Here is a 26,811-nt window from a genome sequence, read left to right as displayed (position 1 = left end):
TCTGTTTATGGCTCCTCTACTCCATATATAATATCTCTATGTATTCAATACGCAAAAATCTATAAAAAAATTATCTAATCTCATTACATCCGCAAATTTTCGCAGGCAAGTGTTAATTTTTATTTTTATTTTTTTTTAATGGATCGTTAAAATATTAAACAAAGTCTAGAATTTTATTTTTATTATCTTACATTCAAAGAAAAATTATCATTTATACAAAAAAATATAAAAGGATATTTTCATTAAGAATAATTTGTAAAATTTTATAAATAAAAAGTGAAAAAATTATTACTTTATATTTTAAATAATTTTCTTCGTCATCTTTATCATTATTAATGTCATAAAACATGTAAAATATAAAAAAATAAATAGTAAATATAAAATTCCTTCAAAAACCAAACAAGTTCAGAAATTTTTTTTTTAATGAGTTCTCAGAATATTAATTAAAATTCTTTTTATTTATTATGTTTAGAGAAAAATTATCACAATATTTACACAATAAATGGTGTGAAAATGAGAAATTTTTTGTTTTCTGAAAATTAATTGTTTGGTAGGAAATCTTTCAATTAAATTGTAATGTACATGTACATAACAATACTATCCGTATTTATACAATTCTCGATAGAAGGAAGACTGAAAATCTATTGTCATTTAAAAATTAAAGTCATAAATAAAGAATTGTATTAAGAACACGTAAATAAAAACATAAATTACTTTGATTATTTATACGATATAAATATCTGTACATCTAATAAGCGTAAGCTGAGAGATTTTTCTGTGTTAGTTCTCTTATCACATAAAAGTATAAAAAGCATGACTTTTGTGTCTGTATTTGCACTGCATGTTTAGTCCAGCCATCACAGTGCTAACTTTCGTGAGATATTTAATATCAAACTTTTAATCTTTAGTAAAAACTGGAGCCAAGCCCGTAGCTCTTGATATCATTAACAAGAGGTACTCATTTCTGTCAAAATCGTAATGTTATTTTGACTCGTATTCCGAAGTTCTTTCGTGATACGTCGAAAGTATCTCCTCCTCAGGCGAATGCAGGTAACGTCTACTTAGATTGATAATAACCATGATACAACATAGGAGCAAAGGACCAAAAATTGCTCCTTCTACACCTAAACAAAAGATTCCACCTGCTATTGACAGGCCCGTCAGATAAGGATGCCCGCCACTGAAATAAATAAAATGTATGAAAAAAAAAATACGTAGTGGAAAATATATATTAAGGAGGTATATGCATTTAAACAAGATATAATTTTATGAATTTTTTGTGAAAAAATGGAAAGAGATATAGAAGTCATGTTTAATCCATTGTGAAGATCGCATTAATCTTCATTTAACATTGAATTTTATTAAATTATTATACAGATGATTCACGTAACGTGAAAATCGCAAATGACAAAAAATAAGCACTATGGAAAAAAGTTGCAAATAAAAGTTGTATGATATGAAAGAAGGTAAATAATTTTCAAAAAAATTGATTTTTCAAGGTTACATAAAGGTCAACTCTATTTTTCTAAATGGAATTACACATAATTTTTTTTTACAAATAATATAAAATTAAAGCCCAATCAATGAATAAGATTATTTCCTTTAATTAATTTCTAAATGTATATACTGTAAACAATTACAAATGTTTGCCAAGTTCTCTTCAACCATTAAAAACAAATATAAATTAACAAAATTAACATAAACGCTAAGATTTCGTGTTTACATCCATCGGTATTTTAATAATCATATAATAAATAAGGCACTAATTGTAAATTAATAATTTATAATGGAAGTGTGTAATAATAATTAAACATTTATCCTAATATTTTTAAGTGCAGAATTAGAGAAATTTTAGATAAAAAAATTATATAGTTTTATTTTAAAAAATAGCCTTCAGACAATCTTAAAAAAATTTTTGATAATTTATTTTATAATTGTTAACCGAGAGGCTTTCCGGATGGATGCCACGTGCGTGTTGGGCACTTTGCCGACATTTCGCAAACATTGCAGATTCCATCATCAGGGCTGAGAGCTCCGATACTAAGCTCCCTTCGGTTGTGGTGGTCCTTATATATCCCCATTGCGCCCGTCGGGGGTGGGGGTTGATTGGTCAGCCAATCATAGCGTTTTGATTAACCGGTCGGTCAATTAAAAAACCCGGGAGGACGGTATGCCAAATAGGATTTACTTGAAGGCCTTTGTCGCGGTTGAGGTTGTCAGGATGTTTCAAGATTTCCAGACTTTCCTGATATTTTCTGGCGAAGTAGCCTTGTGGCGGGGCCAATATAGTAGACTTATCATACTGCACGTCATGTCCAGTCTCTATCCAATGTTCCACCAAGGCTAATTGCGAAAAATGGCTGTATTTGGCACACCTCTAGTGTTCCTTGATCCGTGTACTGATCTTCCTCCCAACTTCTCCTATGTACACTTTTCCGCAAACGCAAGGTATCTTGTACACACCTGGTGTTTCCAGGCTTGATCTTTGATCCTTGGGATTCTAGGGAGTAATTGAGCAATTTTTTTCTGGGGTTTGAAGATTATTCTGATGTTGTGCTTACTCAAAATTCTGCCTATGCGCTCTGTTGTATCTTGAAGATACGGAAGGATAGCCGTCATTTTACTTACTCTTTCTTCATCCAGAGTTTCGGTGTCGTTGGGACTGGAGATCTTGTTCTTCAATCTCTTGGTTATCTGATCAATGTTCTTGCTGTTATACCCATTCCTAGTCAAGGTCTGATTAAGATGTTGTAGATCCTCATTCAAAAACTATGAGGGCTCTGTATACCAATGAGCTGATAACTGAATTCTTTTGTGACGGATGGTCATGGGAGGTTGCGTGAAGATACCGGTCAGTGTGGGTTGGTTTTCGGTAAACCCGATGGCCTAAAGTACCATCTCCGTTTCTTCAAACCAACACGTCTAGGAAGGGAATTTGGTTCTCTTGTTCTACCATCCCGAGTGTCGGTACTTTCAAAAAGACACAATTTCGCCGTCACCCCCACGAGCATTCCTACGGAAGAAATTATCAGCCAAATTGAGACGGCTATTTTCCACCTCCCACCCGAAGCAAGCAACGACATTAGACAAGGAGCAGTCAACATCCTCCACAAGGCTAAACCATCCAGCCAAAACATCAGCAGAGAAAAACGCTTGGCAATCCCGAATTTGAGACAAAATAATAACATTCTAATTCTACCGGCAGATAAAGGAAAGGAGTGGTAATGGACAAAGAAGACTACTGTAATAAGGTCAATGCTATGCTCTCGGATTGCAGCGTTTATAGAAAACTGAAACGAAACCCGACATCCACCATAGAGAGAAAAACATCCGTTCTGCTCAAGAAGGTCTCCCTCCCGAAACTACTAAATACCTTACCCCCCGGGAATTATCGGCTCCCAGATTCTACGGCCTCCCCAAGATTCATAAAGAATCGGTCCCCCTTCGCCCTATCGTCAACAATATCGGGGGACCCTCCTACCAGTTGGCCCGCTACCTCACCAAACCACTTCAAAAATTCACTAATCTCAATGGATCTCACATCAAAAATTCTATTGATTTTGTGAACAAAATTTACAAAAATCAAAACAAAACCCAACGACATCCTGGTGAGTTTTGATGTTGTTTCAATGTTCACAAATGTCCCGGTCCAGGATATGTTGGACATTATCAAAAAGTCCGACAAACTTCCGGCTAACCTCTTCCCACTAATAGAACATTGCCTAACCTCGACCTACTTCCAGTTTCAAGGAAAGTTCTTTGAACAAACCTCTGGTGCAAGAATAGAATCCCCTGTGTTTCACTCATTATTGCGAACATCTTCATGGAACATCTCGAAAACAAAATTCTGAATAACGCACCCCTCAAACCTTCCACGTAGTTCCGATACATAGATGACACATGGAGCCACGGCAAAAAAAATCTCACATCCTTCCTCGCTTTTCTTAACGCCCAACATCCAAACATTAAGTTCACAATGGAGGTAGAACCAAATTCCCTTCCTAGACGTGTTGGTTCGAAGAAACGAAGATGGTACTTTAGGCCATCGGGTTTACCAAAAACCAACCCACACTGACGGTATCTTCACGCAACCTCTCATCACCATCCGTCACAAAAGAATTCAGTTATCAGCTCATTGGTATACAGAGCCCTCACAGTTTCTGAATCAACGTTCCTGAATAAGAAGTTACAACATCTTAATCAGACCTTGACTAGGAATGGGTATAACAGCAAGAACATTGAACCAAGAAATTGAAGAACAAGATCTCCAGTCCCAACAACACCGAAACTCTGGATGAAGAAAGAGTAAGGAAAATGACGGCTGTCCTTCCGTATCTTCAAGGTACAACAGAGCGCATAGGCAGAATTTTGAGTAAGCACAACATCAGAGTAATCTTCAAACCCCAGAAGAAAATTGCTCAATTACTCCCTAGGATCCCAAGGCTCAAAGATCAAGCTTGGAAACAACAGGTGTATACAAGATACCTTGCGTCTGCGGAAAAGTGTACATAAGAGAAATCGGGAGGAAGATCAGTACACGGATCAAGGAACATCAAAGGTGTGCCAAATACAGCCATTTTTCGCAATCAGCCTTGGCGGAATATTGGATAAAAACTAGACATGTCGTGCAGTATGATAAGTCTACCATATTGGCCCCGTCACAAGGCTACTTCGCCAGAAAATATCGGGAAGATCTGAAAATCTTGAAACATCCTGACAACCGCGACAAAGGCCTTCAAGTAAATACTATTTGGCATACTGTTCTCCCGGGTTTTTTAATTGACCGGCCGGTCAATCAAAACACTCTGATTAGCTGGCCAATCAACCCCTCCCCCCACTCCCGACTGGCGCAATGGGGATATATAGGGACCACCACAACCGAAGAGAGCTCAGTATCGGAGCTCTCAGCCCTGATGATGCAAGCTGCAATGTTTGCGAAACTTCGGCAAAGTGCCCAACACGCACGTGGCATCCATCCGGAAACCTTCTCGGTTAACGATATCAACGGCCACAAAAGTCTCCAGATTGGAATTATTTTATAATTATTAGTCTCTCTTCAGATCGTATACAACGATTATTTGAAATAACTTTTAAGAACTTATTTTTTTAGTTATTTGCGATTCTTATGTTATTTTACGCTATATAAAAAGCGTTGCTATTCAAGCCATGTTTTCAAAACATGATCACTATATTTTGAAAATGACTTGATCGATTTGCAATTTTACACAATTTTTTTGACATTAAAAACTAATGCTTGAATTTTTTTATGATGCTTAGTTTTATATCTTAATAAAAAAACTAACAAAATTTATAATAAAAATTGCTATGTTGATTTTGCCATTTTATTTAAACGCAACATTTCGAAAAACGGTTATCAAGACCCATATTAGATCCAATATTCGATCCATATTTTAATTTTATAAAGTTTAAGCATTTTGCTTTTTATTGTGTCCTATAGTCACTGTAAATAACGTTTTTCCTTAAATATGAAAAAAATACTTAGGAAAACGTGAAAAACAACAGCATTTTATATTATTTTGAATAATATTCATAGTTAAATAAAAAAAAGTATGAATTTTTAAAAGGGAATAAACTCGACTTCTAAATTTTTTTTCTATTTTTCCATTAAAAATTCGCAAAGTTAGGTTTTGTTTTGACCCGTTTAAAGCTGTGTTTGCTTTAGCGCTTACAGCACTTGTCTTTTTTAAATATTTGATAAACAAGGATAAAATGCAAATATTGTGAGCGCTAAAATAAATACAATCTAAGAGCATTATACCTCCTTAACAAGTTATAAAGCAAAATTTTACCCTTTAATCTCCTTATAAAATTCCGTCACTACTATGTTACACGGGAGAAAATGGAAGAGAAAAAAAGTGATAGCGGTCATCGATCCACGAGTGAACCAAAGTTCTATGGTAGCCGGAATGCAGGCAAAGTATGCGTCTAAGAAAGGAACTGCTCCCAACATCGTCGCAAGAGCCGATGGTAGATAGACAATCTTCACTTGGAATAAATTATGTATGAACCATGTCCACATGCCAAAGAAGGAAGCGAGTTTAAAGGTGGCCGCAAATACTCCGATTACCGCTTCTTGTAGTGCCACAGCAAACCTGGACAAAATCAAATTGTTTTGAATTTTTTCGCGATATCATGTAGTTTCACATTAATAATGTTCAAGTAAATATTAAGGCATTTTTTCGATTTTGATGTGTGAAAAGAATACTATCTTTATAATTTTTTTTAATTACATGATGGATCGATTTCAAGTTTTATACGTTTATTCTATGTATCTTCAACAATATGGAAAATAAGAATTATTAAAAACTATAAATTTGTCTAAAAAATAATGACAAGCGCTTTAAAAAAAAAGCTATGAATATAATAATGATACTCAGGATAAAATCTGAAATAAAAAATTAAAATTTTACTTTATTTATTAAGATGAGGCATAAAAACTTTGGATTTTACGGAAAACTTAAAAATTGGCAAAATGTTCAAAGTTAGAATTGTGTATTTTTATTTAAATTTATTAATCTTTTTATCGCAATAAAAAATATTTGTTTTTAAAATTTCATAAATTTAAAAAATTCATGTCTTAGATAGACATATACTCAAGGATTTAAAGCTTCTGGAGCCTCCAGATAAGAGTATTAGCAAATCCGAAATGCTTGAGCCACTACACCGTAATTCTCTTCTTCGGAAGGGAATCGGGGACCTTGGCTTCATTGTCTGGGCCGTGAGAAGACAACCTCTATAAGAAATTGATGGTATGGCTCTAAGCCTGCGTATCGCGCTCCTAGAAGCCTTCTTGATGTATCCACGTTCATTGTTTATGCGTGTGCGGGGATGATCGGGTGCTCTCTGCCGGATTGACACGCAGATCGTCGCCACCGTTAAATCCCACATGTTGTCAATGATCACAGCTTGTCTGTGTTCATTGATACTTGACTGTTTACGAGCCTAGAAACAGCGCATATCGATGTCTTGCTGCATCGTTCATAAATGTAATTGGGATCTCCGAGGCGGTGCGTTAGAATAACATATTTGTGTGGCTTCTTGGATTTGGATGTCCGGTCACTCTTACCGTAGCCCTTTGTGATCCGCGTGCCGCTCATAGATTATCCTCAGGTATGTGCTTAACCGCATGCACCCGGATTTTACACGAGCTGATGTTCACATGAGTTCCTCCTTGAGAGTAATTGTCCAATACTAGTGGTCTCTGGAGAAGTTTCGCATTCAGGGAAAATTGGTTTTAACTCCTTATTGCGTGAATTCTGGCTCAGCGAGTACGGAGACGCTTACATTAAGGATAGGGGGTGGAATCGGTGGTGACGATGTCAACAATAATGAGGTTCCCCGGGCCGAGTCATCCGTCGATGTCTAGCATTTCATGCAGCCGAACAACACTGAAAACCGGAAAGAGATGAAAATCAAACTTCCGGGCGATTTCTGCCTCGCCCCAGCTGAAATTCATAGGAAGTGGGCCCGAGGTCAACCTCGATTAAATGGGTCAAAACCTCTTCAGATCCCCGTCCCCTTTGTCGGAAGTTTCAACACTGAGAACAGGATCGTTGAGATCCTAATGGCGTGGTTTAGGGTGAAACGACTTCGCCCTAACTTATAGAATTGTAGACATCGGACAAGAAAGAGGACATGCGCCGCGTCCGCGCATTGGAATCTCGTCGACAATATTCACTCCCGATTAACGGCGTGACCACTAGTTGGAGGCAATTGAGCGCGCCACGTCCGCCGACTTGGTTACGATGGCAGATGCGTGGCTAACAAGGATCAAACGGAATCAGGCTCACTCCTCTAATATCAGAAAGGACATCACACTTTATGGCGGCCATAAAGTTCTTTAACATGAGGCTCGGCCGGTTAGAGCAGTATATGTTTCAGCTGGTCCAAGGCTGAAAAGGTAGAGGCGAAAGAAGAGGAGCGATGCCTACTCAGGGCCTCTTCAACCGTAGTGGTATCTCAGTGTGGGTCAGTTTGGGTCGATCCTGTGTTCGTGAGTGCTAACCTTCGCTAACATTGTAAATAAGAGGACGTTTCTGGCTTTAAATTTATTGTTCCTTCGGGGCCAACAAGTTTCGACTAGAAAACTGATGATAACCTAAAGAAGAAAAAGAAGGGGAAAAAGTCAGCTATTGTTAGCGCCTCTTCTTCCTCTTCTAAAGAGGTTAACGTAGGAAATATCGGGCAAAAAAAGCCTGATCTCTCTGCGAAAGAGTTGAGGAAGCACATTCCTCGGACGTCGATGGTCTCAATCATCATCTTTAGGGATGCGCTGTTCTATACGGAAGTAATGAGGAGAACAAACGAGGCGCGTTCCCACAGTTGGATGTGGAATGCCTGACCTGTATCTCCACAGAGCCATGAATAAGAGCATCCTTCTGGAAGTCGTCCAGGCAAAGAAATTGCCGCTGGTGTATACACTACGCATAGCCGAGTTCAACGAGTCAATCCCTGAGATGACAATTATTGTCGCCGCTTCATCAAGATGCTTCGCAGCACCAAAATTAAAGTAAGCAAAGAAGGTTTTTTTCTACCGTGGCGTGGGTGCTGTTATCGTGCAGCGCACTGCAGCTATGGGAGTTAAACTCACCCTGGATGAAAAGATGCAAATAGACTGAACACTAGCTCGTGTGGAGCTCCTGAAAAAGTGCCCAAGTGCCTGGCCCTAATGTGCAGCAGCGATGCCCGGATTTTGTAAATCGGAGTTGCTGTTGCTTCAATTGGGGAGGCGTTAGTCATTAGCAGAGCAATTGCAGCAAAAATGGATGGATGAGGTATATATAGCCGACCTAAAAAGTTCCTCACTAGAGAGGAATTCTCCAGTTAAGGTGTGATGGACCAGCAACGCTGGTCAGGAGAGCAATAGCTCAATGATTGCTGGCGTATGCGAGATCTGCGTTATGATCAATCGGGTGAACTCATAGCTCTCTCAATCTCAGTATTAGCTGAGGACGAGAAGCGTGAATTCGAATACATTTGTTAGATATGTCTTCGAGGTATTGTCGCCCAACAGCTCGCCTGATTATATGGGTCAATAGTTCACGGGTTTGGATGGACCTTGTGAACTGTAGTTCAGGAACGATACGGTACTTGAGTGCCTGGCTCTGCCTATTTTTCAGTTTTTTATTAAGCTAATTGGTGGGCAGTCCTACCACTCTAACTGGGCCCGGATAGAAGTACCTCCCGGGTGTGAGCACTAGGACTTGTCCCAGTGAAAGGGATCAGATATAACCGTTGCCCTGTGGGGATAAATGAAGGCCCTTGATAGCTGACATATTTCGGCTGGATCCCTTTAAGCTCGTCCCCTAACTTGAAAAGTTGGCTACATCAAGGAGTTACGCTCCAAGCACGAGAGCGAGCGTGAAGTCGATGTCTGTCATCATCCAGCCCTCTCCCGACTGAGGTGGGTCCGAGGGGTTTTGGTCAATGGGAGTCGCTAGACGGATCCATGCAGCTCGTTAGCGCCGAACACTCCGTCAGTGGTGAATCCGACACATATGTTTAGCCAGTCCGGGGTTTAGATTTCCCCTTTGTTACCAAAGAAAAGGTAGACATATATAAAGACGCCAAAATAAATAAAAAATAATAATTAATCACAAGCTATTTGGAGCTATCGTGCACAGTTTTTTCAGAAATCTTTGTCATTATTTTATATTTTTTAAACAATTTAATATATTTTCACAATTCTTATTTTACACATTACTGAAAATAGATAAAATAAACGTAAAAAATTGAAATCGAGTAATTGTTTCAACAATAAAACACATAAAAACAGCTTTGTTTCCTCGCGTCAAAAGAAGAAAGGCTTCTTAACTCAATCATTATATGAAAATTAACTTACCCTTCTACATGCAGCGTGCTTGTTAAAAAAAAATATTTCTATAAAATCTAAAATGTTACATAAAAAGAAAACATACAAATAAAATTTCAGATGTTAGATAATTACCTGTGACAACTAATAGGACTAAACATTGTTGTCAATTCGATGGGTTTATAAGTTCTACCGCTGGAACTGAGCAAGTAAAATAAAGTTGTAAAGAACACAACCTGAAATAGCAAATTGTTACATTTGATGTTTTTTTCTTTTCTATAAAACGTTTTAGGAATATCTTGCATACCGTGCTGAGTACAAAATTGAGTACCGCTGATCCACTCATAAGTACAATATAGAACAATTCCGTGAAAACTGTTAATATCACAGACATATTGCCTTTGACGATGCTCCAAACGGAATCAAGTACTGACATCAAAATGCCAATATTTTCTTTGGCAAAATTTTGTATACTAGTCATATTGAATAAATCTAAAAAAAAAGGGATAGCGTTTCACTGTTATATTATGTACAAAATGATCACTAGAATTGTAGAATTATAAGGCTTCTCACAAAAACCAAACTAATACGTTTTTTTAAATATAGATATAGTCAAATTATTATTAGTAGTGTCACATCGTAAATAATTTTGATCTAACAAGACTCAAACAAAAAAATATATTATAAATAGTAAATATAAAATTTCCGCAAAAAGAAAACAGTTCAGTGATATTGTTTTCTTAATGAGATCTTCAAAATACTAATTAAAACTTAAAATTTTGTTCTTATATCTATTATATATCCAGACAAAAATTATCATATTTATATCGTATTTATACAAAAATATATAAAAAGATATTTGGACCTTTCTAATGGTAGCTGGTTAATAAACATGGAATTACTGACGAGCACCAACAACAGCGTTTTGACTCTCATTAACCGTCTGTTATTAATTTGTTTAATCTCGGGAGTCCTTCTAATTTTTGTTTTTTGTTTTTTATATAAAAAAATGTTTTATTTGTAAAATTTTGTAAATAAATTTAAAAATTATTACTTTAGACTTTAAATAATATTACTTTTTCATATTTCTTTCGTTTATTATTGTAAATGTTATAAACAAATGTAAACAAATGTAAATAAAGATATGTGGGATAAATAAGTAGTAAATGTGTAAAATTTTCGCAGAAACCAAATAAGTCCAGAGAAATTTTATTATTTAAATGAGTCCTCAAAATATTAACTGTAGCTCCCCACACATAAATCTAACGGACCTATGCGATTATTTTTACATTGCTATCACTTCTTTATAATATAATTTGAAAACTAATTATTACAATAATATTATATATTTATTTATTACTAGCTTTTATCTATCATTGTTCAAATAATGAAATTTAACGAAAATTAATGAGCTAGAGAGCCGCGCTGGATGTTGTGTACAAAATTTGAGATTCACATCCTGCTTTTCGCGGCGCGCGGAGTAGGAGAAAATGCCACCAAGAACCGGATTCTGATTATAAACTAAAAAATTTGCTTTTAATTCAGAGATATAGCATGTCAAAGTTACAAGGTTCCACAAACTCATAGGTATAGAGAGGAAAGTAACCAAAAATATGTGTGGGAGTTAGCGTTAATTAAAGCCTTCAATTTTAATCTTATCTATCATATGATATCTATTACAGAGAAAAATTATATTTACGCAATAAACTATTTTGAAGGTAAGAGATTTTTTGTTTCCAAAAAATTTAACTTTTATTTGTTTGATTTTTGAAAGAAACCATTCAATTAACATAATTTTACATGGGAAAAAAGCGAATCAAAAGCGTAACGTAACAAATAATGCTAAATTTCATAAAAATTTTGAGGTAAAATATTTACGTAGAGGTGTCTTTCCAAAGCTCTCTTTGAGATTCTCCCAAGCAGAGTACGCAGACATAGAATCTACAGTAGGACCTATGTGATCTGAATCCATATTTGACATCATCCATGCTTGATAGAGACGATCCCAAAGTTCCAAGACTTTCTTCTCCATCTGCTCCGCTTTCACTGGTTCAAGATCTTTCACGAGACCTCGAATCTAAATTGAGTACGCTAGATAAGGAAATTTAACATTCGCACATGTGAAAATACAAAAGTAAACAAAGTAAATCTTACTCCATCTGATATAGCGCTTCGTCCATACGTGTACGCATTATCTAAAACACTGTTAACAGATTCTTCCCATTTTTCCGGAACCCAATCAATATCAGGATTATTCATAAAAGTGGAATTCAATATTTCACCTGTTACTTGAATGAGATGTAAACCCTCCGCGTAAACCTAATAAACAGATGGAACTAATTGTAAGTAAGGACCAATAGAAAAATTTTTATAAAATTTTTATAAAATTTAAATAAACTTGATATTATAATAAGGGCAGTAAGGGTGCAAACCCATGGAGCGGAATAGTGTAACGCAGAACGAGAGCAGAACCAATCACGAGCGTTCCTCAGTTTTTGAAACAGTTGCTGAAAACTGCTTCGCATCCTAAGACATGGTTAGGCGGAGTAAAAAAGAGCGGTTGCATGTAGCAGGCGGGTATGTGAAAGAGTGCAAAACTCTGATAATAGAAAAAGCGTAAAAGTAAGAAGGCGTGAGAAAGAGAAGTGGAGAGGTAGAAAAGAAGGTGAATTGGAGAAGGTAAGCGATAAGAATTTGCGGAGATAAAGGATTAAGGAATAGGAAAGTAGTATAAGCTGGGCAAAGAGGTGGCAAGAAAAGCGAGAAGGCCGGTAAGGTAGGAAAGCAGATGAAATGAACCAAGAAGGGTAAGGAAAGCGGAAAGAAGGTAATATTCAGGCTATCTGAAGACATAGAAAAGAGTGAATGGAAAGACTTGATGAAATGTATAATGTGAAAATTGAAAATTTTAAAGAAGGATAGAAATGTATATAGGGAAGAGATAGATGGATTTAAGGTAAGAATAAAAGATAGATAAGTTGAAGGAAAAGATAGTAGAATTAGAAAGCAAGAGGAAGAAAGGTATAGAGGAGGGTATGATAAATGAGGAAACAGGAGATCAGGATAAAAGAAGCATATTAAGAGTAATAGAACAAGCTTAACATCGAAAGGTAGTGAGAGTGGACTAAATGATAGAAAGACTGAAAAAGTAGATAGCAGAGAGAGACAGGGAGGAAAGGAAAAATAACAATACATTAAAAGGCATTCGACTATCCAAAGAATTGAAAAACGATAAACTGGGGAGTAGGAAGTGGGTAGAAGAATTAAACAAGGAGAAGATAGTAGAGATAGAATGTAGAATAATAAGTGGTAGGTTAAGTCGAAGTAAGTGTAATAAAACTTGATAATGAGGAAAAGAAGAGAGAAATAATGATGAATAAGTCGAAACTAAAATGAGAAAAGATATTTTTAGAAAATAATTTGAGCTGGGAGCAAGGAGAATTCAGGAGAAGATTAAGGAAGGAGAAGATGGGGAAAGGAACAGAAAGAGAAAGGGGTATAGGTAAAAATAGGTTTTGGTAGAGTAAGAATTGAAGACATTTTGAGACCGTGGGAAGAAATAAAGAGGGAGGACGAAAGGAAGGAGGAAAAAAGAAGGGAAAATAATAAAAAGTAATAAGGAAGAGGAGAGATAAAATTTCAGATAAGTCGGGAAGGGGAAGAAAGATATGAAAGGGAGTGAAGAAAAAGGGGAGGGAGTAGAGTATGGATAACAAAATAGAAAAAGAAGAATGGAAGAAATACTTTATGGACCTGCTTAACGATTCGGAGATAAAACCGATAGAGAGGAGGGATAGGTTGGAAGAAGTACAGCTAGAAGAGGAAATAGAAGAAGCAGAAGTAAAGAGGGCATTGAAGAAAATGAAGATCAAGAAAGCAACAGAAATAGATGAAATACCGACGGAACCATGGAAATACGTAAGGAAGAAACTATGGAATAGGCTGGTGAAGATGATGAAACAGATTTAGAATACAAGAGAGATTCCAGGTGATTGGAGGATGAGCATAATTATGCCTTTATATAAGAGACGCAAAAGAGAAAAAGTTAGTAAACGGAGGTATGTCTATTCTGTTTGGCGTACAAGATTTATGCGGAAATTATAAGAAATAGACTGGAGCAGGAAGTTGAAGAGTGTGGCTTGGTTCTGGTAAGCCAAGCATACTTTTGAAAAAACAGGTCAATAATGGACAACATTTTCGTCCTAAATCACCTGATGCAAAGGAAAAAAGGAAAAAGAGGAAAAGACGGGAAAGTGTACATGCTATTTGCAAATTTGAAGACACCTTTTGACAAAGTAGATAGGGAGGTGCTGTAAAGTGAAATAAAGAAAATGAGTATTAATGAGCAGTTGATAGAAAATATATGAAAAAACACAGACAGTATAAGAACGAACCAAAGAGTCACGGAAAATTTCACTATAGGAAAAGACGTTAGGCAAGGATGTGTGATGAGTCTTGTTTAATTTGGCGGAATTGAAGGAGATGAAGGAATAGAAGAATAGGAGACGTAGTAATAGGGAAAATTAGGAGATGGGAGTTGACGTACATGGATGACATAGTGTTGATAGCAAAAAATAGAGAGGCAAGAAAGGATATGATTGGTACGTTTAAATGCTTTTTGGAAGACAGGAAATTGAAACTGTGTTCGGACAAAACAAATATGCTGGTTTTTAATAGGAAAAGGAAAGAAAAAATTAAAAAAAAATGAAATTGGTAAAGAAGAAATCGAAGAAGTACAAACGTTTAAATATTTAGATTTCATATTAAATAATAAAAGTATAGGGAAAACATAAAGGAGTTATGTGGAAAAGGTATAATAGCGGCAAAGAAAGTATGAGAATTGGAAAGGGAATATGTAGAAACAATATAAAGAAAAAATGGATTTTGTTTAGGTATCTGCAAAGGTGCAAAGTGTTATAGCGTATAGAGTAAAAATATAGGGATATTCGGTCTAAAATTTTGTCAATACTGACAGTATTGAATGTTGTCGCTTCACATCAATTAACTCAGGATCTAAAATGCACTATTTTGAAATATGTTTATAGAGGGTTAGAGTAGGTTAGAGCAAATGAAAGTGAGTGATTTCGGGATGCTTAATTAAAGCATCATCGCCTCTCGCTTCGGGGTACTTGATTAAAGTAAATTCCCTATAAAGTTCTAATTCTTATTTCTAATATCTAATATTCCTCTATTATGCACAGGGCTTAATAAAACAATGTTTAAATAAATAAATACTCGAGTATTGATTGTATACCTGTATCGTGATGAAAATAGATGCGCAAGTAGTAAAAACAATCAAGCCGAGTATCACAGACGTAGTTGCTACTGCATTGACAGAGTTCTTCAAAACACTTCTCAGTTTTTCGTCCACAATAATGCCTACTTTATAAAGACCTCTGATATTAGAGGGTATGATCGCCTGATGTCGCTCCATGCACCACGACTTGAGTGTTTGTATCGTTGAGTCATAATGTCTGAATATCATTTCCCAGCAGCCGAAATAGCTGCCCAGCTGCTTGACAACGTAATATGCCAACGGGATCACCAAAACATGCGCGATCATCCTGTGTTTCCAAAGGAGCATGCTAGCACACGCATATAGTGCTCCATACATATACTTGTCAGTGTCGACCTCATTATCCTGCATATCAAGAGACGTTCGCAATTCGGCTCTTATTTTGCCAAGCAGATAACGATCGCGTAACATTGAACGGGTTGTAGAATATACGTTACGGATTCCACCCGCTGCGGAGGATAGACTGGCGTCCGTGTCCAAGGACATTGACTTCACGCCGAGTTTCGGTGCGCTACGCATTCTCCCAATATCTGTCGCGTCGGCAGCGGATGCCGATCTTCCTGCTTCTCCGCGAGATCGAATCGGCGTATCCACGCTCTTTCCCTCAGGAATACAGTCGTTCGTCCGCTCATCGCCTTCCGACGAAGCTGACTTATCTTCTTCTGGGCTTGGTGCAAAGTCATTCGTTAAAGCGAAACGCGCTGCTTGTGAGAATGTCAGGTGTCTACCGTTCAATTCGTGAGCATCCATAATGAGTACCACCTCGTAAATAAATCCTATCACACACAGGATTTGCAGAGCAGCAAAGACCAAGACTCGGTAAGCGCCCGCCATACTTGAAAGGTACATGCTGATGATGAACCACATTACGAAGGACATGTAGCGAAAGCGAACTGAGTTTGACGGTGACCAGTAAATATAGAGAGCTGTCAAGTAACCAACGAGTATGGTAGAAACCTGTAAGACAAAATTCGATTAAACAATCTAATTTCGAAGAAACGAGCATCACGGTGTTTCCATAGGATACCGACCAATACATCTTATACAGCATAGAACATTGAAAAAACATTGTTTTGAGACGTAAGTAATATTGAATGTTAACTTGTAAATATTTTTTCAATATTTTTTAAATCTGTATTGGTTGATAATATTGCTACAGCGTCAAAACAACAATAAACAAATTATTATCTATTAAAAATTAAACAGAAATAATATAACATATAGTGATTTTTAAATAAACATAAGAATTTGAAGAGAATATTTCTTAGATTATTTTAAGAAGAAAAGATTCAATAAACATTGTATATCCTAAAATGCTTTATTTTCAACTTAATATTACTACACATATATTGTTGCACAAAATGGTTGCACAAACGCGGGCGCTTACCCGTGTCGGACGATGAGTTGCGCCGCCTTTGTCTACCATGTGTACACAGCCCGTTATTCGCTAAGTTTATCGTCTTATTATTCAAAAAGTAAAAGTCGGATAAAATTTTCGTACAGGAAAAATCGTCTCAGGATTTATCCAAAAACACGTCTTTAAAAGGACACATGGGTCGTTCTGAATCGGCGGGTCCCGATAGCGCACATCCCGATAGCACACAAGCCACTCACAACGGCCGATACCTAGTGATTTTCCGTAGGTTGGGTTAGATAAGTCAAGATGATTAGTTAGTAGGCTATCGCACCGTGCGCTATTGGAACCCATCCGTTTTGAATCACCCTGTATACGTGTATTTTTAAATATTCCAAGTTTACATTAAAAAATTTGAGAACTATTCTAAAAAATATGTTATACAGAAAATCAGAAAAATTCCAAGAAAAGTTTTCATCAGAGTATATAAATTTATCTCAAATTTTTAAATATAATTTTCAAAATTTTTAGATATTTTTTAGTCATTTCCAAAATTTTTCAAAATTTCTGTAATATTTTATAGTTTTTAGAAAATTTCTTAGTTTTTTTATAAAATATTAGAATATTTCAGAATTTATGCATACATGAAAAATTTAAAGAAAAAACTTAATTACTTAATATTTTTGAAAAATGTTCTGTAATTCGTATAAAAAGTATGTCTCAGAAAAATTTTTATCAGTAATAGAGCTAATGATGTCTTTCTTCTGAAACTGATTTTTCTAGTTTTATCTTTTTTGTATACCAAAGTTATTACATACGTTTATAAACTATATATTTTCCTTCCAATGTTTATTTTGAAATAGAATTATTGCAGCATGAAATACTTTCTGTGTTTGATCAAATTAACCAAAGCATATGTACTCCGATTAGATAATTTTAATCAAATAATCGTTTTTTAATAAAGCGATAAAAATAAAGCAATTTTTGAAAAAATAAATTTAATCAAAATAAGTGTTATTATCTTAAATACACCAAAAAATACCTTTAACAATAATCCTAACTCGAACCAATATCGAAACAATCTCGATTTTTCAATTATTTTACCTAGTCAGAAACAATTCTTTAAAAAGAAAAAATTAATTATTTTTTCGTGTTTGACGGGATGTTCTCGGAAAATATCAAAATAGCTCCTCGAAGCGATATCGTTTCGATGTCAAATAAAATCAAAAATTACTCAAAATTGAAGTCAAGAATTCATCGAAATTAATAAAAATTTCGAAAATTTTCAACTTGGATTTTCGACATCATTTCGAAGAACTATTTCTGACTGGATAACAAGTTTAAGCAAATTCCATCGATTTTAATAATTTTGTCCGTCATATTGTATCAGCCATTTTTAAATGTGAATTTTTAATATCAAATTCGTAATCAGCTCAAAAACCCCTAAATACTTCTTAGCAAATTTCAAGCAAAATCCAGTTAATTTTGATAATTTTGTCTACCGTATCATTTTCGCCATTTTGAATTTAAATTTAAAATTTTTAACATCAGATTAATAATCAACGATTTGGAAAACCCCTAAATAGCAAATTTCAAGCAAATCCAGTTAATTTTAATAATTTTGTCCTCCAATATTATTGGATCAACCATTTTGAATTTTGAATTTTTTACATCGGATTCGTCAGCGACCTCAAAAATCCCTAGATAGAGATTTTGAGGTATAGATTATAGGGCAACATTTTATACAAATAAATTTAATCTAAAAAAACCACAATTTTTTGATATATATTTATTGACAACAAATTATTTATTTAAAATATCATTCTAAAACTTATTTTATTACTCACAGGAAACCTTTAGCAATCCAGCAATACCAAACATGCTAAAGAAATACGTGAAACAATTGATTTATATTGATAAAATAACCTTAGATGGTCGGTAGGTGTAGTTCCCAGGGCCCAGAGCTACACTTAGAACTATTGTTTAAAATCTCGAACGAGCCGAGAACTTGTCGCTTCTGCATAGCACATCACTTTAGCACGAGCGATATGCTGATAATAATTATTAATAATTATTTGGAGATTGTTAATTGTCAGAACTGTACGGAACTATCGTCAGGAGATTTAGAACTAATGTTTAAAATCTTGAACGAGCCGAGAACTTGTCGCAGGAGCATAGCATATCACTCTAGCACGGGCGATATGCTGATAATAATTATTAATAATTATTTGGAGATTGTTAATTGTCAGAACTGTACGGAACTATCGTCAGGGGATTTAGAACTATTGTTTAAAATCTCGAACGAGCCGAGAACTTGTCGTTTCTGCATAGCATATCACTTTAGCACGAGCGATATGCTGATAATAATTATTAATAATTATTTGGAGATTATTAATTGTCAGAACTGTACGGAAATATCGTCAGAAGATTTAGAACTAATGTTTAAAATCTTGAACAAGCCGAGAACTTGTCGCAGGAGCATAGCATATCACTCTAGCACGGGCGATATGCTGATAATAATTGTTATTAATTATTTAGAGATAGTTAATGGTCAGAACTATGTTTTAGAACTATAGAACTCGTCAAAAACTATAAAATTCATTGGTTTAAATTTTGAAAATATTATATGATATGCTGACTTCGCGCGAAGTTAGCATATCATTACTCAACTTCCGTTTATTTATGCTAAATGACCAGAACTATTGTTATAACTTATCAGGAACTATAGAACTCGGTTGTATGCAAAGAAAACTCCACTTTTTTTTTATATGCTGACAATTGATATGCTAACTTCACATACATGATTTTTGCGATATAAGGGTATTGTCCCGCTAACTTAAACTTCTTTTAGCGGAACATTATTTAAAAAAAAAATTAATAAAGCAAAAAATTTTTTCTTTGGCAACTTTTTAGCAACAAATAAGCAACAAATAAAAAAATAAGTTTGAATTGATTCTGCTCACTTTGTTCTGCTAACTTATAGGACGTGCGTATTCTTAAGATAGTATACTTTCAGATAAATTTAACATAATAAAAAAATTCAAATAAAAAAAACTACAAAATTTGACTTTTTATAAAAATATTCATAAAATTTTTAATTCATTAGAAAATTCAAGAAAAATTTAGGGATGTATTCTCAAGATAGTATAGTTTCAGATAAAAATTAGTTTCATAGAAGGTTGTTCGATTTTGAATGGTCTTTGTACCCTTAATAGTTAGCGTAGGATCTTTTGGACCCCTAGTGACCTCAACGGGTTAAAAGTTCTTCTCGTCATAGAATTATTCTCCATGTCTATGTAAATAATAACACAGGCACACACAAAAAAGTGTCATATCCGAAAAATTTCACCTATGTATTTTGACGCTCTGAAACCAAATATGACCCCAGAATTGCTCCATCAGGTCAGGATTTTTTTTGCACTCAAAAAATTGCCAAATATTCCTTAAAATTACACTATTCACCCCGGTAAAAAAAATTTTGATCTGATGGCGCAATTCTGAGATTATATTCGGTGCTATACACAGCCACATACAATAAAAATGTCATGTCCGAAAGATTAAATCTAATATGTATTCCTATGTATTTTGAGGCTCTGAAACCGAATATGACCTCAGAATTGTTCCATCAAATCAAAATTTTTTTTACTCAAAAAATTGCTAAATGTTCCTTAAAATTACACACTATTCAGCCCGGTAAAAAAAATCCTGACCTGATGAAGCAATTCTGAAGTCAAATTCGATTTCAAGACGTCAAAATACATAGAGAAACATAGGTAGGTGCAGTCTCTCAGACATAATACTTTTTTCTTATGTGCCTGTGAAATCATTCAGATTTCATCAAAAACAATGAGAATGATATTCAGTTCTTCAATTTTCATTATTGTAAATTTATAATAATTGTCTATTTTATAATAATTTACATTGTTTGTATTATCTACATTTAAAAGATTCATGTAAACTTTCTTCCCCATATCTAAATACTTTTTAATGTTGAATCTGTATTAATTTTTTTTCATTAATTGTTAATGTTGTTGCTACGTTGAAATAACATTGAACAAATTATCTTTTAAAAATTGAAAAGAAATAATATATATATTTTATTAAGTAAAAAATTAATTTTTAGGCATATAAAATTTAAAAAATATATTAATTTGTATGATTTCTCAACCTCTATTAAGCTGGACCCCCCACCAGCGAAAATCAAGTTCGCACTAGGTCAAAAATTTAATGCTATTTATGTGCTAATTTGTTACCCTAGTCCGGATTTTTTTGCTCAAACTGTTTAGCAACATTTTAAAAAAATGGGGGGGGGGGGTGCAGCTTAAGCTGGCAAGCTGGACCCCCCCATAAAAAAAATATATATATACAGTAGCCCCTAGGCAAAAACAACTACGCTAGAATTTGTTGCTAATTTGTTGCTCTCACATAGGACCAAAATAAATATAAAATTGTTTCATAAATATCATTATGCGTGGAGCTAGCGCGCCGCGCTCTATCATCCGTCACCTTATCTCTAAATAATTTGCTGCTTGCATAGTATTATACTAAATGATAATCAGAAATCCTACTAGTAAAATAAATGCAACATCGGAATTAGTTGCTAATTATAACGTGTAAATAAAATTTTTGTTTATGCGATGCGCGTGCTTTCCACGCACAAAGTAATTATTTTCAACGAATTGAAGCGAGCAAAAAAATCAAAATCATATACTAAATGATCGTTAGACATTTTACTACTAAAATAATACGTTTTTGATTTTGTTGCTAATTATAACCTGTAAAAAAAATATTCTTTTATGTGCCAAGAATGTTCGCCACGCTGTATCAATCATTAACAAAATTGAGCCTCCCATAAATATTGTATGAAAATGTTCCTTAGATATCGTACTATTAAATGTGTAATTTCTTGAATTGTTGCTAACTGGAAATTGTTAGTGATAATTTAGTTATCTGTGTAATGCGTGCTTCGTGTTGTAATAATCATCGCAAACTTGTCAGTAAATTTTATTTGTGAATACGGTACTAACACTATTTAAGGAGTCTTCGCAGATGTGGTCAGGGCACGGCTTATTTACTTTATTTTTTTTGTTATTTGCGTCCCTATTGTTCCGTATTGCGCGGCGACTTGTCGCGTCGTGTCGTACGTTGCCACGTAGCATAGGGCCCGGCGCGCCACGCCGTCACCTGTTTTATTTTTTTTTAATGTTTATGATTTGTTTACCTTTACCCGACTTTTCCGATCTATCTAGATCAATTGACAATGCATAAACAAACACTTTTTTTACAAGTTACAATTAGCAACTAAATCCAAAACTTATTTCTTTTAGTAGTAGGATGTTTAACGATCATTTAGTATATGATTTTGATTTTTTGCTCGCTTCAATTCGTTAAAAATAATTACTTTGTGCGTGGAAAGCACGCGCCTCGCATAAACAAATATTTTTTTTACAAGTTACAATTAGTAACTAAATCCAAAACCTATTTCTTTTAGTAGTAGGATGTCTAACGATCATTTAGTATATGATTTCGATTTTTTTGCTCGCTTCAATTCGTTGAAAATGATACTTTGTGCGTGGAAAGCACGCGCATCGCATAAACAAATATTTTTTTTACAAGTTATAATTAGCTACTAATTCCGATGTTGCATTTATTTTAGTAGTAGGATTTCTGATTATCATTTAGTATAATACTATGCAAGCAGCAAATTATTTAGAGATAAGGTGACGGATGATAGAGCGCGGCTAACTCCACGCATAATGATATTTATGAAACAATTTTATATTTATTTTGGCCCTATATGAGAGCAACAAATTAGCAACAAATTCTAGCGTAGTTGTTTTTGCCTAGGGGCTACTGTATATATATATATTTTTTATGGGCGGGTCCAGCTTGCCATTAAGCTGCACCCCCCCCTTTTTTTTAAATGTTGTTAAACGGCTTGAGCAAAAAAATCCGGACTAGGGTAACAAATTAGCACATAAATAGCACTAAATTTTTGACCTAGTGCGAACTTGATTTTCGCTGGTGGGGGGTCCAGAGGTGATTTCTCAAGCAGCATATTATCAATTGTTTGAAGTCAATATTTAATCATTTTATGTTATTGGTGTCATATTATCTATTTAAAATGTAATAATGTGATGTAATTAAAAAATAGAATTTTTAATAGAAAATATTATGCAAATTTAATTTTTTAATAAAACCAATCTTAATTACATAAAAATAAAAAATTCTGAATAACTTCCGAACAAACCAAAGACGAGAAAAATTAAAGGTATTATTTCATAATTTACTATATTTTTTATATTAATTTAACCATTATTAAAGTATCCACTAACAATAATACAGTATCCAGAGAGACAAGTTTCGACTTTACTTAGTCTTTATCAATCACATTACAAATTTTAATTCCTATTCTTGACTAAAGATTCTTATTAATTTTGTAGATTTAAAATTGTAATTTTTTTACATTATCATAAAAATTAAATAGACTGTAATAAACGTACAAATATCAAAAAAAGAATCTAAATTTAAAAAATAATATTAATTTTTATTATTTAAAATTGGATTTTTAAATAACTAGACTTTCTTTGTATTATGTGTATGTACAAGCGTATACGCATAAAATGTATTTTATGCATATACGCTCGTACACACACATAATACAATTTAGAAAAGCAAAAGAACTAATTTTAAATAATGACAATTAATATTTTTAAATTTAAATTTTTTCCAACAATGTAAAAAAAATTTTATTTAATTTTAACATAAATCGAGGGGGAATTCACAACCCAAATTTGTACACCAATGCCGATTTTTGGCATTGCTGTAAAACACTGCCGACATTTTTGTACACTGCCGACAATGCTTATTGTTAGTCAATGCCTACAATGCCGTCAATCCTATATTAAAATTAAGGCAATGCCATGCAATTATGAACACTACCGCGTGCCCATTATCATACGCCAATGCCTGCACAAGAATTCTAAAGCTTTCCCGAAGTATTCAAAAATTTTTGTGCTCAACCCCATGATCGAAAAACCGACTCTGAAGTGAGCTCACCACTACCCAACCACTGACGACAATGCCGTCAATATTATAGGTCACTGCTTACTTTTTTCGGCAGTCCACTGCCGAAATTTAGTACACCAATGCCGGCTGTGAATTTCCCCTCGACATAAATATAAATATGTACATAACATATATATATATACGAGTATATATATATATATATATATATATATATATATATTATTGCATACGCATTGAATAAATATTGAATGAATATTGAATAATGTTTTTAAATGTTAATTTGCAATGTCCACAAGATATTCAATAGATATTAATTCAAGGAACATTAGATGGTTCTGTATTGTCTTTCTAATATTAAATCTCTATTTTGAAACGTTCAGTATTTGCAATGTTACTGGATAATAAGTAGTTAAAAATTTAATAAAGCTGAATAGTTCACTTTTAATTTAATTTAATTTTTAACTTTAATTATAGTTATTATTTTTGAAACACATAAATTTTAATTCATAACTTTTTCCTAAATTAAACATTTATCTATGTAAAAGAAAAAAATTATAAAAAAATATATTCTCGCATAACAAATATTTTTTTGTTATTTCACATAAACTTAATTTAGAAGAAATAAAATATTAAATTTGATGATGCATATCATAATTGTTTCAAGTAGTAATCAAACTTTAAAAACTTATAAATTTCTAATTTGATATGAATAGATAGAGCCGAAGGGAAATTCACAGCCGGCATTGGTGTACAAAATTTCGGCAGTGGACTGCCGAAAAAAGTAAGCAGTGACCTATAATATTGACGGCATTGTCGTCAGTGGTTGGGGAGTGGTGAGCTCACTTCAGAGTCGGTTTTTCGATCATGGGGTTGAGCACAAAAATTTTTTCTTGCATATTCCGAAAGTACATAAATAAAAGAATATTTTAAGCCTATAATCAATTTCATAATTGCTTTCTTTCTGGTAGTTTACTCTTGTACCTGAACGGTGGTGTGCTCACTTCAGGGTCGGTTTTTCGATCACGTGGTTGAGCACAAAAATCTGGTCTTGCATATTTCGAAAGCACATAAATAGGAGAATATTTTAAGCCTATAATCAGTTTCAGAATTGCTTTCTTTCTCGTACTTTACTCTTGTACCGTTAATGTGTATTCGTACTTTCGGGACGATTTTCTGGTCGAAGAGATTGAGTACGAACATTTATTTATATATCGTTGGAAAGCACATAAAAAGCACTTAATTCTAGTGTATTTATTATTTTATTTTATTAATTATTTATATGAGTTGGTGCTGGCTTAACGTTAAGCTGGCACCCCCACCTTCAATCTCATTTTCCTGCTAAACCGCTCGAGCACAAAAATTTCAAATAGGGTACATAATTAGCACATAAAAAGCACTTAATTTTGGCATAAGTGGCGTTTCGATTTTTTGTGGTGGGGGTGCTAACTTAACAGACATTGTTATTTTTAGTATTCTATTGTTTGAAGTTAGGTATACCTATGCATAAGACATCACATAATAATGTGCAATTACAGTAAAATGTATAGAATTTTTAAAGAAGAATGTTTAAAATTTATTTTGATTACAAACAAATACAATATCAAGGTCATTATTTTAATTATTTTTATTATTATTTTTAGTGTTCCATTGTTTGAAGTTATATGCATAAGACAGCACATAATAATGTGCAATTACATTAAAATGTATAGATACAGTTCGTAAATAAAATTTTTGGAAGTTTTTTGTATAATTGTGTAGAATACTTCGGGAAAGCTTTAGAATTCTTGTGCAGGCATTGGCGTATGATAATGGGCACGCGGTAGTGTTCATAATTGCATGGCATTGCCTTAATTTTAATATAGGATTGACGGCATTGTAGGCATTGACTAACAATAAGCATTGTCGGCAGTGTTTTACAGCAATGCCAAAAATCGGCATTGGTGTACAAAATTTTGGGTTGTGAATTCCCCCTCGGATAGAGCTTTTTAAAATTAATTTTTAATTTAAGTTAATTTAATTTCAATTTAATTTTTAACTATAGATTATTGTACCTCTAACTTTTAACATAACTAAATTAATTTGATAAACCATTAACTTTAACTTTAACTTAATTAAGTTAAAAAAAATATTAACTTACTCAATCCAGCAATTATTATAAGTCAACATTCCTAAAATGTTAATTCAATGTTTGTGTGCTGTATATAATGTCAAATAAAGAACGCATACATAATTGTATAAATAATGTAATCTCTTGAAATTTACAATACAACCCAGTTGCCGTAAATGAGTGATATGAAAAACTCTAATATGAGACAAATTACCGTAAAGACGTTGCATGTTAGGATGAAAAATCCGAAAACGATGTTGAAGATTTGAAACAACCTCCAGGCGAGACACGTTATCGCGTAGGGAGTGTAATGATACACGCCCGCAACCAGCAAAATCAGTGACACCACCCAGACAATATACTTGATATGTGTCCACAGGAAGGAACCCACTTTTTCGGAGACGTTATCGAATATGTGTACGGGCAGCAGGCCAACGTTGACGATCAACGGAGTCTGCGACACCTCCACCTTGGCGAACCAAGACTGCACCGTCGTAACCAGCGTGCACTTGAACGGAAAGAGAACGGAACCGCACAACAGGGCCCAGATCAGAGGCTTGACAAATGGACTCAGGATAATGTAGAGACCGTAGCCGGCCGCCGAGACGAGGCACAGGAAGAAGAGCGCGACGGCGTTGTAGATTCCCTGCTTCAAGGCCTTCTCTTGGCCCACACTGAATCCCGACAGCATGTTGAAGAGGTTATCCATCGGCGAGCGAACGTTCTCCATCGTTATATAGTCGGCCGGTTGATTAAGTATATAACAAACGATAATAATAACTCGATTTGTCACTTTGCCGAGCACGCTTCAAGCCGTTCTTGGTGCGCCTTCGCGAATACGAACGAAAAGACGCATGATGCTTACGGAAAACAGAGGGAAAAAGCACGATCAACGACGCTAACCACTCATCAAGGCACTATAACCACGAGTACATACCGCGATCGCGTAGCACAGTTGCACACAACGCCCATCACTGACACTGCGCTCTATCACGATATGCTTGCATGTGTAGTCGAATGTTATTCGAATCAGCTGATTCTAACCAATGTTCGTGCTTGCGCATCGGGAAAGTGAGGAAGCGGCTCGAGGAAGTTTTCGAGATAAAAAAAGAATGAGAAAAATGTGATTTATAGGATAGGAGAGAAAAAGAGAGAATAGGACAATAGGAGAGAAATAGATACAGGATAAGTTA

The 26,811-nt window shown here is 34.5% G+C and overlaps 1 protein-coding gene and 1 long non-coding RNA gene across 3 annotated transcripts; both read right to left on the bottom strand.

Annotated features, from left to right (window-relative positions):
* Positions 1–698: 698 nt before the first annotated feature.
* Positions 699–26,811, bottom strand: LOC105193323 (transmembrane protein 245). 2 transcript variants are annotated; one of them, XM_026139396.2, is made up of 9 exons: positions 25,833–26,811; positions 15,087–16,085; positions 11,987–12,151; positions 11,711–11,909; positions 10,140–10,324; positions 9,968–10,068; positions 9,863–9,880; positions 5,811–6,113; positions 699–1,180 (listed from the first exon to the last, which is right to left on the bottom strand). In XM_026139396.2, exons 1-9 carry the CDS (start codon positions 26,346–26,348, stop codon positions 982–984), a joined length of 2,685 nt encoding a protein of 894 aa, XP_025995181.1. In that variant the 5' UTR covers positions 26,349–26,811; the 3' UTR covers positions 699–981. The 2 variants fall into 2 exon arrangements, with proteins under 2 accessions (XP_025995181.1, XP_025995182.1); XM_026139397.2 differs by lacking the exon at positions 9,863–9,880 and having other exon boundaries at positions 25,833–26,808.
* Positions 6,515–9,855, bottom strand: LOC120358482. The gene is made up of 2 exons (XR_005575422.1): positions 7,306–9,855; positions 6,515–7,222 (listed from the first exon to the last, which is right to left on the bottom strand). It is a non-coding gene; the product is annotated as an uncharacterized LOC120358482 (long non-coding RNA).

This window comes from Solenopsis invicta, chromosome 8 (genome assembly GCF_016802725.1).
Source record: "Solenopsis invicta isolate M01_SB chromosome 8, UNIL_Sinv_3.0, whole genome shotgun sequence".
Taxonomy (NCBI): Eukaryota; Metazoa; Arthropoda; class Insecta; order Hymenoptera; family Formicidae; genus Solenopsis; species Solenopsis invicta.
The sequence above is the reverse complement of the archived record's forward strand: the minus strand, read 5'-3'. Positions and strand labels throughout refer to the sequence as shown.